Source organism: Centruroides vittatus, unplaced genomic scaffold, assembly GCF_030686945.1.
Source record: "Centruroides vittatus isolate TY-2023 unplaced genomic scaffold, ASM3068694v2 contig_345, whole genome shotgun sequence".
NCBI lineage: Eukaryota > Metazoa > Arthropoda > Arachnida > Scorpiones > Buthidae > Centruroides > Centruroides vittatus.
Window position 1 is genome coordinate 2046752 of NW_027122170.1, and position 12154 is coordinate 2058905.

At 32.3% G+C, this 12154-nt stretch overlaps 1 protein-coding gene across 3 annotated transcripts in view; it reads left to right on the top strand.

Moving 5' to 3' along the window:
- Nucleotides 1-12154, top strand: part of Dhc16F (Dynein heavy chain at 16F) — a 383439-nt gene that overhangs the window by 103342 nt on the left and 267943 nt on the right. For all 3 annotated transcript variants that reach the window (XM_067269011.1, XM_067269009.1, XM_067269010.1), the window contains exon 9: nt 9597-9783. In XM_067269011.1, the coding sequence (XP_067125112.1) occupies nt 9597-9783 (187 nt within the window). The remainder of the gene's footprint in view (nt 1-9596; nt 9784-12154) is intronic.

The window sequence follows — 12154 nt, forward strand, 5'->3', positions numbered from 1 at the left end:
CCACTGGATAAACCACCCTAGAGTTGGAATCCATTTGAACCTGTATATAATTATATGACACATGTGCAAATAAATTCAATTTTCTTTAGTTTACTGTGCGTGTTTCTTTTTTGCTGAATGTTTGCCTTTGTTGGCTAACAGAAACCCTTTCTTGATTTTCACAACTTGTTGGAATTATTATTTAAGAAACTCTCGATAATCATTTTCATCTCGTTTTGACCAAATTATATACAAGCTAAAAATTATTTACAAGTATAGTATATACTTTATAGTCCAGAACACACAATATAATATACAATTTACAACTTTTGCTACTTTGTTACATTAAATACTTTGAATGAATAATTCTTTATTTCAGATATCTTACATGCACTCATTGACAAATAAGTTATTAAATGAAACTTTAATATTATGAATGTAATTGTAATGGTAATAAGTGATTACAATATCATACCAAAGGGTTTCCTGTAGAACAACAGTACAATTTAAAGAAACATTTAGAACTTTGTAGGACCTGGATGCACATTGCAATGTGGTCGGACATGGAGCATATAGACATATATACTATTCTGTAACAGATTTACCTACAGATATTGCAAATGTCACTACATGATCAAAGCTGGCATCCCATCTGTCCCACAAATGCTCAATGGGTGACAAATTTGGACATTGAGCAGGCCAAGGAAGTGTGACAACGTGATGTAGACATTCCTGGGAAATCTTAACTATCTGTGGCTGATCATTATTTTGCTAGAAAATGGCTGCAGCTCTGCCATAAAAGGTAACATAAAAAGGTGCAGAATTTCCTGAATTCACTGTGTTGTCAATAAATTCCTCACATTACTACTACACTGATTGACTGTTGTATGAAATAGGTTCCCAGATATCAGCAGTGGAAGCAATCTTCCACTCAAAAGGCAAATTGAAGCACTCACCAGTGGTCTTCTATTCTCTAATAGGTAGTTGTTCATTTCCAAAAAGAACTGGATTTTGTCACTAAAAGACAATATGCTGCCAGTCCTTAGCAGTTCCTGTTTCTCTGTTGTGGCACTACTGCAAACAAAGCCAGTGATGCTGGGGTGCTAATAGCAACATGAATAGCAGTTCTCATGCATATAAATTTTTTTCTGCTAGTCCCCTGCCATAATGTAGGAAGATAGTTCTGTAGTTCTCTGCTTTCACCTATCTGTGGATGGGAATAAAAGATGTCATTGCAGCTGTTTATGTTTGTCTCACAATCAGAGGTCTGTATGGAGCATCCAAAATCTGGCTGCCATGTATGTGTGCATTCACATATCTACTGGCCCAACCCCATCTCACAGTTGTGTCAGAATGGTCCAGAAGATTAAAAATTTAGTTCAAAAGCCATTTTGTTTCTTTCAATCCAATGATCTGTTCTTTGTCAGACTTCATCAGCAGTGTGTAATGTCTGTGACAGCATTACACAAGTATGCCTGGTGATCAAAGACCTCCAAAACAACAGTTAAATTGAAAACTCTGAATACAGTGAGCCTCTGCAAGCCTTTTTTTATAGATACTGGGTTAGTGATTTTTAAGGCACTGTGTTGGCATTACCTTATGTGCAATTAAACCACAACTGTAATCTTTACAAAAGTTACTTGTCTGAGAAATAACTATATGCCAAGCTTTATAGCAAGCAGACAATTCTATCAGAGTGTACAACTTTCTCAATGATTACATTGTCCAAAATGTTACCTTCATAACGTTATCAATTGATATCAAGAATTAAACCTGTTAATTTTTTTATTTTTAGATATTTGTTTGGCTGCAATTTGAAAAAGTTGTAGGTTTATAATTAGAACAACTAAAGAAGGTAAAGCTACTGGACCAGACGAAGTTTCCGCTGAAATTTTGAAATTACTGGATGAAGATAGTCTTGATATTTTAGTGGATTTTTACAACATTATTTACGAAAGTGGTGTAATTCCTCAAGATATTTTGATGTCTACATTTATAATAATTCACAAAAAAGATAATGCAAAGAACTATGGTGATTATAGAACTATAAGCCTAATGAGTCACATTTTAAAAATTTTCTTGAGAATGATTCATACAAGAATATATAAAAAATGTGAAGAAGATTTAAGTAACACACAGTTTGGGTTCAGAAAATCTTATGGAACGAGGGAAGCTCTTTTTGCTTATAGAGTTTTGGTAGAAAGAAGTTTAGAGGTTAACAGGGATATATATGCCTGTTTTATTGACTATGAGTAAGCATTTGATAGAATACTGCATGATAAATTAATAGATATACTTAGGAAGAAAGGAATTGATAGAAATGAATTGCAAATTATAATAAATCTTTACTGGGAACAGAAAGCCAATATCTTAATTGATTCTGAGTTATCTGAAGAAATAGAAATAAAAAGAGGAGTAAGGCAAGGATGTATTTTATCACTTTTACTTTTTAATATTTATTCAGATGAAATTTTTAAAGAAGCTTTAGAAGATATGGAACACATTGGGATTGTAATAAATGGAATGAATGTAAATAATATACGCTATGCTGATGATACAGTGGTTTTTGCAGAAAATATAAATGATTTGACAATATTAATGGAAAAGATTAATTCAATATGTAAATTCTACAGACTTCAGATGAATTATAAGAAAACAAAACTACTTATTTCATGCAAGAAAAATATAGATAATGTAACGTTGCAGATACAAAACAGAACAATTGATAGAGTTTTATCAATTAACTATTTAGGAAATAACATACAGGAAGATGGCAGATGCATTAAAGAAATTAAATCTAGAATAGAAAATGCAAGGGGTACTTTTATCAGAATGCAGAAATTTTTCAAATGCAATGCTTTTAATTTAAATCTTAAAGTTATAATGTTAAGGTGCTATGTGATGTCAGTTTGTTTTATGGAGAAGAAATGTGGACTTTAGATAAAAATGTGTTAAACAGACTTGAAGCATTCGAAATGTGGTTATATAGAAGAACTTAAAAAATATCTTGGACAGATAGAATAACAAATTATGAAGTTTTGGAAAGAATAGGGAAAGAAAAAGAAGTTTTAAATACAGTTAAAAGAAGAAAGACGGGGTATTTTGGCCACATCATCCGAGGAAGTAAATATGAAATTTTGAGAAATATTTTGGAGGGAAAAATCTATGGAAAGAAAAGCCGAGGAAGGAGAAGGAAAAGTTGGTTAGGTAATATATGTGAATGGAAAAATAAAGCAGAAGAACTCACACGTGAAGCACAATTGAGATTGTTGTAATAATACTAATCCTACATCCAGAAATGAATACGGAACCAGAAGAAGAAGTAGTAGATTTATAAATTCCCACTGTTGTCCATCTGTCCATTCATTTGTCTGATAACAAACGATTATTTATTGTGACAATGTCACAATAAATAATCGTTTGTTATCTATGTTTTTAAATACAATTATCAATAACTAGCAGATAAGCCCGGTGTTGCTCGGGCAAAAAGTAATGATAGCGAAGATTAAGATTATTACATTATAGTCAATTTTACCTGTTTTCACAGAACGCAAGAATTAGGTCACCCTGTTTCCAGACTAATTAGAGAATTTTTAGATGGGTCTAAAAATATGTTCGATTTCCTTTGTTTCATTTTGCATATTGGAATATTTGATTTTGCCCAAAGGTGGCATTTGCTTTTTTACTTTAAAAGTGTGTTTGTGGCAAAGAATTTTTGGGAGACTATCCACTTTTTGACGTGATAACTTAATTCCTTTTTGTTTTATAGGTGGGTGTAATTAATTTCTTTATATAATGTTGTTTTTTTGTTCGGATAGTTCTCCCCACAATTTTGTTTTTTTCTTTTTTATATATGGATATTTTGTTTAAATATTTTTTCTGATATCGCTTTGTATAATTTGTTTGTTTTATTTATGTATATTTTATTTTTTCTCTATAATAACTTATGAATTGTATTATTATATTAGTTCAGTTTGTAATGTATATGTAATGATTTTTGTATTCCCCGCATCATGGGTTTTTCCCAGTATGACTAAATAAATTAAATTAAATTAAATGTTCGATTTCCTGCAAAAACAAAAAAACTGCATCTGCGTCTGTAAATCTTGCATGTTGCTTTCTCTTAACACTTCCATTGTTGACACTTCCCTGAGGGGGGGAAGTGTTAACAACCTCTCCCCAGCAGGGGGAATTTCGAAAAATCCCTTAGTGTACATTCTCATGACGTACCCTATTAAAACGCAATTAAAAACACAAAAAACTGCATCTGCGCCTGTAAATCTTGCACATCATTTTCTTTTAACACTTCCATTGTTGACACTCAATTATCAATAATAAAGACAAAATTGTTTACCTTAAATCTGTTAAATCTTATTGACAGTTTTTCAAGTTAATGTGATGATTTAGATAAAGATTTATCATCAATGTTCCCTCTAATTTTTTTTTGTAGATGAACGGAACATATACTTCTCTGAGCAAAAATTTTTGCTGAGCAGATTCTGAGCAAAAAATTTTTCTGAGCATATACAGTATATATAAAATCTTATTTTTTTCCTATAAAAATTAAAATAATTAATTATAAAGTAGAGATTAAAATTCATTTTAAAACATACTTCCATACAAAATATTATCTTTTGTCAATGATTTAATGTATTTAATTGTAATATACGTAGTAATAATCATGTTGCAGACAGTGTGTGAAATAAGTAAACAACAATTCAAATCAGTGTGCATGTTCGCCTGCGCGGCACATAAATTCTTGTTTGCGGCAACAATTTGAGCAGTGCGCAGCCGTACAGCTTAGAGGGAACATTGTTTATCATCTGATTTGTGTGTGATAAACTTCTAAGAAACATTATATGTCAGTAAGGTTTTATAGAAACTAACTACTACTACATGTTCTTATAATTTATATACAGTTTATATATGTAATTAAATACAAATGTACATTTTCTTGTTACTTCTGAATGCTAATCTTTGATAGACATATCAACTTATTAAGTATTATTTTCTAGAAACAATTCTTGGTAGATAATCTTCCTCTGGGCAGGTGGCCTGCAAAGAGCTTAGTAAATTTTTGCCTACTCTAAATCATTTCCATAAGTTATTAGGTACCATATTTACTCGCATATAAGACAAGGTTTTTATTAATTTTTTATTGCTTTGAAAACCTAGGTTGTCCTATATGTGCGAGCGAAGGATTCTTTGCGTTTTTGCAATAATTTCTGTGAACCATGTATACTTCATGCTGTCATTATAGGTCTACAGTCTATTTAGTGTAAGTTGGCACCTACTGTAAACAAATTAAGACACTTTTCTTTGTTTATTGGTTTAATTCTTTAATTAATTAAAAACCAGATTGCATCTCATTTGTTTGCAGAAAATAGTTTTTAGTTATTTATAAAAACATTAATGAAATACAGGTCACTTAGCAATAATTATAAATGTAGTTATTTTATATTAGTTAAATTGTTATCTTTAATGAATATTAGCATATTCTGAATTTTTAAAAATAAACTTTTTTCAGTCATGTGCATTAAAATGTTTTGGTTTTGTTTTCCATGCATCATGTATTAAGGCAAACATGGTTGTTTGGTTAATATGTACATTTGATAATATTTTATTTGTGTTTAAACGAAATAAAATTCGAATTGTATTAATAAATCTAATTTTCTTTATTTTGGTCCCTAAAGTCACACCTCGTCCTATATGCGAGATTGTCTTATATCCGAGTAAATATGGTACTTTATTTGTTCTTTCAATTTCTTTGAAAAATTAAAGTTGGCAGAAATTTATAGCACTAACCTAGATTTTTAGTGAGTTAAGCTTCATCTAATCAGCTTTTTGTTATGATGATGATGATGATATACGTTGGATCCACCATCAAAGATTCTTCAATTTTATGGCCTGTTGTACAATAGCTAAATTTATCTGTTTAATTAGAACCACATTCTGTTTATTATTTTCTAAACTTAATTAGAAAGATTTTGTCTATCTGAAATTTTGGAGACCAAGATATTAAAATTGTCATTGTAATAAAGAAAAATAGCTACTGGAAAATAACTATTAAAAACAAAAAACCTTGATAATTCCAGCAAAAAAATATTTAATAAAAACGTTTTCGACTGTTTTAAACAGCCTTCATCAGTTAAAACGAACTTAAAAACAAAAGAATGCAGAAAAAGAACTCAAGCAAATATTTAAAATTCAAATTAATTCTAAAGTAAAAATGCCGTTCTGAATAAGAAATTAACAAATTGCGCATGCGCAATATATCGCAGTGAGAATAAAAATAAAAAATAAAACAAATAACAAAATATTGCCGCAAAAACTTGTCTATTACAAGAAAAAACGTTATGTACTGCGGTAAAACGATCTCCAAGCCGTGGACAAAGCATCAGCGTCTCTATGGTTAATACAACCGGTGTTAACGTGGGCTTTGTAGATTTCTAGTTTTTCTAAATATTTCAGCATTTGTTTGTTGGTCGTGGCCTTAATGATAGACGCTTTATCCCAATAAATGTCAACATCTTGATGTTTAGCGAAAGCTGCTAGCACAGTAGTATCCAAGCTTTTATTAATGGAGTATCTATGCTCCTTAAGCCTCTGTTTTAAATGCCTCATGGTTGCGCCAACGTATACCAGATCCGAATTAAACCGACGATCCTTTAAAGGTATAGAATATACCCCTGTTTTATAACTATGGTTTTCTTTTTTCTTGTCATTTCTTAATAATCGATATATTGTAGGATTACGTCGATACAACAATCTTAAGTTGTTATTTTTGGCCACTTTCTTAATCATCGTGTGTAAGAAAGGAAAATAATTGAGAATCACTTTTCTCCCTTGATTCATAGGAGGAAGCTGCCGATTTTTTGTCCTCTGAAACCTGTCGATAAGTCCATCAATCTCCTTACTCCGATACCCATGTTGTAATGCTGTAGCACGAATGTAACTTAGTTCCTTATAGGTGTCAATAACACTGGTGCAATGCGTGTAAGCACGCTTGATCCAGGCATGGAACGCTGCGTATTTAAAATTCATCGGATCGACAGAATTTTTTGGTATAATAATAATGGGCTGATAGGTGGGTTTTCTATAAATGTCAGTCCATATTTGACCCTCCTTGCATGTGATTGAAAGATCAAGGAAATTTACGTTAAAAGCACTCTCTTGGTCTAGCGCTAAGGTCAAACCATATGGGTTTTTGTTGATTTCGTGCAGGAAATGCGGAGCGCTACAATCATTTTTCCAAAGGATGAAAACATCATCTACATATCTTGTATATAAAACAATCTGATGTTGAAAGATGGGTATGACCTTGCTTTCCAAACGCCGTAATACAAGTTCACATAAAATAGAGGACATAGGGCTCCCCATAGGCACCCCTCTTTCTTGCAAATATGTATCATCTTCAAATTCGAAAAACGACGTGTAACATATTAAATCTGCAAGTTCCAAAATGCTGGTATGGTATTTCGCTGCATTATCTATATTAGCAAAAAGAAAGTCCCTCAGTTCACAAAAACACGGTGGTAGTCTTATAGATGGAAACAAGGACTTAAAATCCATCACTGTCATATATTCGTTATTCTTGAGTGTAATGCTGTTGAGCTTTTCAACTAGTTGTACTGCGTTTTGTATAGCAAAGGGGTATTCTTGAATCTTCGGCTGGATAAACTTGACAAGCTGCTTCTCAAGGGCAAATGTAGGGGACCCGCATTTCTCTATTACCGGGCGTATTTGGCAATTAGGCTTGTGCGTCTTACCAAAAGCGAAAATTCTAGGCGTTTTTGGAGCCTGTAACACTGAGTTATGCAACCGCAAAATACGAGCCAATGGGGTTAACGAGAATTTCTTGACTCTTTGTTGCAGCGATTCCATGTATTTGTCGGGAGCATGTTGACATTCGGTGGTTCTGATGTAATCAAGTAATTTATGGTTGTAGGAATCACGCTTAATAAGGACCACACCTTTAGACTTATCCGCTTTAATAAGTACTACATCATTCATTTGTAGCCATTGCCTTGACCTTTCAATGCAGTTGTGGAATCGTCTTGCTTCCAAGTTAGAATTTCTTTCATTTGCGGATCTAAACCTTGTTTTCCATCTGATGTAATCTTGTCTGGTAGGATTCATGTCCTTAATAATTAATTCAATATTTGGAATAACTTTCTCTGGCCTCGGTACAGTAGCAGGAGCAAACAGTGGGCCATACTTCAGAGCTTCAAAAAGACACTTCGGAGGAGTAATATTATCCCAAGGCGTTATAAATGTGTTTTTTATCAAGCGAGGTTTGATGTTCTGCCCACGTAATAACCATTTAAGTTTTTTGACATAGCCACATTTTAAGTTTCTTTCGACGGAATACGTTAAGTTGACCACCCTGCTGTTGACATCCTTTAGAAGCAACGGGTCTTGCTCGTAAATGCGATCTTCCAACTGAATAAGCTCACGCAATAAGGCATAATACCGTCTTCTAGAAGACCTGATGGCTTTGTTAAGGCAAAGATATTTTAGTTTTGGTAACAAAGACTCACATCCTACGGGGAGACGTATCCGATGAATGGAATTCGGGAAAACATCATTTAAACGGCATTGCGACAGGAATTCAAATTTTCCCTTTGCTTTGCATAGCTTGACAACAATTCTTCTATATATCTTGGCCGGCATAGCCATACAATGCAATAAACAAAAATAGCTACTGGAAAATAACTATTAAAAACAAAAAACCTTGATAATTCCAGCAAAAAATATTTAATAAAAACGTTTTCGACTGTTTTAAACAGCCTTCATCAGTTAAAACGAACTTAAAAACAAAAGAATGCAGAAAAAGAACTCAAGCAAATATTTAAAATTCAAATTAATTCTAAAGTAAAAAGTTTTTAAGTTCGTTTTAACTGATGAAGGCTGTTTAAAACAGTCGAAAACGTTTTTATTAAATATTTTTTGCTGGAATTATCAAGGTTTTTTGTTTTTAATTGTCATTGTTATTACTTTTAGGCTTTCCAGCCCATTTTCAGGAGGTTTCAAGACAACAGTAACAGAAAATATAATTTGGATTCTAAAGCCATATCATAAACCAAAACAAACCAGGTTTACAATATTCAGTGTTAGAATCCAAATTGTGTGCATCTTGATCTCCAAGAAAACAGATAGCAATTGTTTGAGGAATTTGGAAAAATAAATTTGTGTGGATCTTAAGTATAATTTAACAATTCTAATTTTTTTGTTATTCAAGATAGTACTATAATTATAATAAAATAAAAACTGACATTATACTGTATAATAATATAATTTATAAAACTTTATTTATGATGAAAAATCTAATGCTTTCAAAAAATTTTAAAAACCATTTATTAAGAATATTAGATAGGAAAATAATAATTAGTTAATCTATTATTAAATTAAAATATATCCTGTATTTTTATACATATAAGAGCATGCTCTTATTTGTGTGGAAATGTAGTAACTTATGTTAACAGATTATATTTGTATCAATTCATAATAAAAAATAACAATAATCTGAACTGGTCATAATGATTTATGTATAATGGAGAAATGACATTATAATATAAAACTATGAAAAGTTAGATAAAATTTTGTTTTATATTTAGATTATATCAAGGAGAGAACTTTAGAAAAAAAAGTAAAAGTAAAACAAACTGATGAAGGTGCAAGAAAAAGGTTTTTGAAAGGTCAAACAGTTAGAATGGCAATATTAGAACATGATGATGAAGAATTTGAGGAACATTCATGTTATGGTCAATCAGTTAAACGTAGGATTTGTTTATATTTGTCAAGGTATGAAAACACTTTTACTTCTAATATAACTTTTTAATTCATGAAATGACACTCTGATGCTGTCCATAATCTCTTCATAACATGCAAGCAAGTGATATTTATATACTTTACTTTCACATGGGATTTTCCTTGAGTATATTTTTCAAAGAGTTTTTGCAGATTAGGAATATTTCATTTTGAATAAGGTATGTTTGTTGTAGCAAGAATTTGACAAAGATCTTTGTAATATTTATAATTATTTTTTTTAACACTTCTTTAATAACACTGCCTAAGCAGTGCTGTTAAAGCAATCCTGGCAAGAGAGGTTGTCTTGTGTTATTTGAGAAAGCCAGAAATTATGCCATATGTTGAGCTAAAAATAAAAATGTAAAATTAGTTAATGTTTCTTCTATATATAGATGATACATCTCTTTCAGCCATTGCTTGTTTTTAACTAATGTAAAACATTATATTTCTAATTGTATAATTTCTAAAATATAAAATAGGTTCTGATTATATATTAACAAATATAAAATAAAAATTATAAATTTTTCATTTTTATTTTTGTGATTTAATCTATTTTTTAAGATGATAAATGATCACTCAATTTTGGATTCTTACAAATTTTACATCTGGAGTATTGACCTCATGAGCATAAGCAATAAATACTGATAACAGTTACAATAAAATAATAAAGTATTATACTGACAACTTTGAGAATTTTTTAGGCAAACTGACTTTTATAAAAAATGTAGCAAGACACGTTTTTATTCTGTCATATAGAATATAAATAAAAATTTCATAGAACACTGTTACACCATGGATACTAGTAGCTTGTCATTATATGTACATGTAACCAAAATACCTGTAGGTGGGGGATGATGTGGTGGGTGAAGCCCCCCCATGTAATTATGTATGTATTATCGTATTTTATAAGTTAACATTAACATTGTTCCACTAACCCCATCGTCTATGACTTTTCACTAATTTTCTAAAATATTTTTCTCATGGCGAGTTTTGGGCGAGTGCGAGGTCACTCACCCCTTGTCAAAGGAGAGGGGGACGATTTGCGGCATTGGCGAGGGAACGGCGGGAAGAAGAACACGTGTAGAGAGGGAGCAGATTGCCGATGAAGAAAAGAACAAGAGAGGGAAATCCAGAGTTGTGTGAAAGGACTGTGTTATCAAGAAGTGAAGTAGTTCTTTTTATTTAGATGTTTCGTCCCACCGGAGGAGTCCCAAGTAGTCAGGTTTCGTCTTTCATTAATCGTAATAGGCCTCTTAAACTCGCCAAACAAAGAAAGGGGTGGTCTTCTTAAAATATAACCATCTTATATTTCCTTTCTTAATCTAACTAACATTAGTTATAACCTAGTTTAAGTAGATTTAATTAGTATAGTAGCGCGATTAAAACCGATTGTAAACCAACCGCCTTCGCGTTTGAATGTTCAATCCGGACTACCCGCATTGTACACAAAGGAAAAATTAATCAGCTTAGATTTTTGTAATCCGCGTCAATAAACGAATAAAATTGTCTTTACTGTTACTTATTTGTAATACGTGTGCAATCCGTGAGATTATTCACATAACGTGGTTTTCTTTAACCCGTCACACCACATAATTGGCGTCCGCGACAGGATACGAGTATCCTCGCACGTATCGAATTTAAAAGTGTAATATAATTGATATTATTATTATATTATTATTATATATATTATTATATTTGAGATATATTATATTATTATAAATATTGTGTGTATTCGGACAATATGGAAGAACAAAGAACAATGGATGAACGACTCTCCAGCAGTCAGCAAGAAGCCCCGATTGTCTCTGGGTTTTTGGGAATGATTCCCTTCTTCTCTGCCGAGAGGGAGTCAATCAGCGTCGCCCAATTCTTCAACTGTTTTGAACAAGTCGCCAGTTTGGCAAAGTGGGATCAGATCACGAAACTTGTGACATTGAGAGCCAGACTGAAAAGTAGGGCACTCGCATACCTTTTCGAAAGTGAGTCCTTCCATGGATCGGACTTTGAAAAAATAAAGGAGGACATAATTGAGCGCTTTTCCCCACAGATAAATAATACAAATCCGCACTAGAAAGCTTCATTCAGATCGAACAGAGGAAAGGGGAACCGATCCGAAGTTACACTTTTAGACTGAAAACCGCAATGGAGACACTTGAAAAAAGTTCCCCCCTCTACAAAGACATAAAGGGGAACATGTTGAAAGACCAGTTTTTGCAAGGGCTAATGCCCCACATTCAGAAGGATGTCATCCGAACTGATCCACAAACGTTGGGGGATGCCGTGGAGTTGGCTGAAAGGATAGTGAAGCAAAGAGAGAGATATTCGAGACGAAGCGAGGTTAACTCTTCGGGCATTGAGGAAGAGC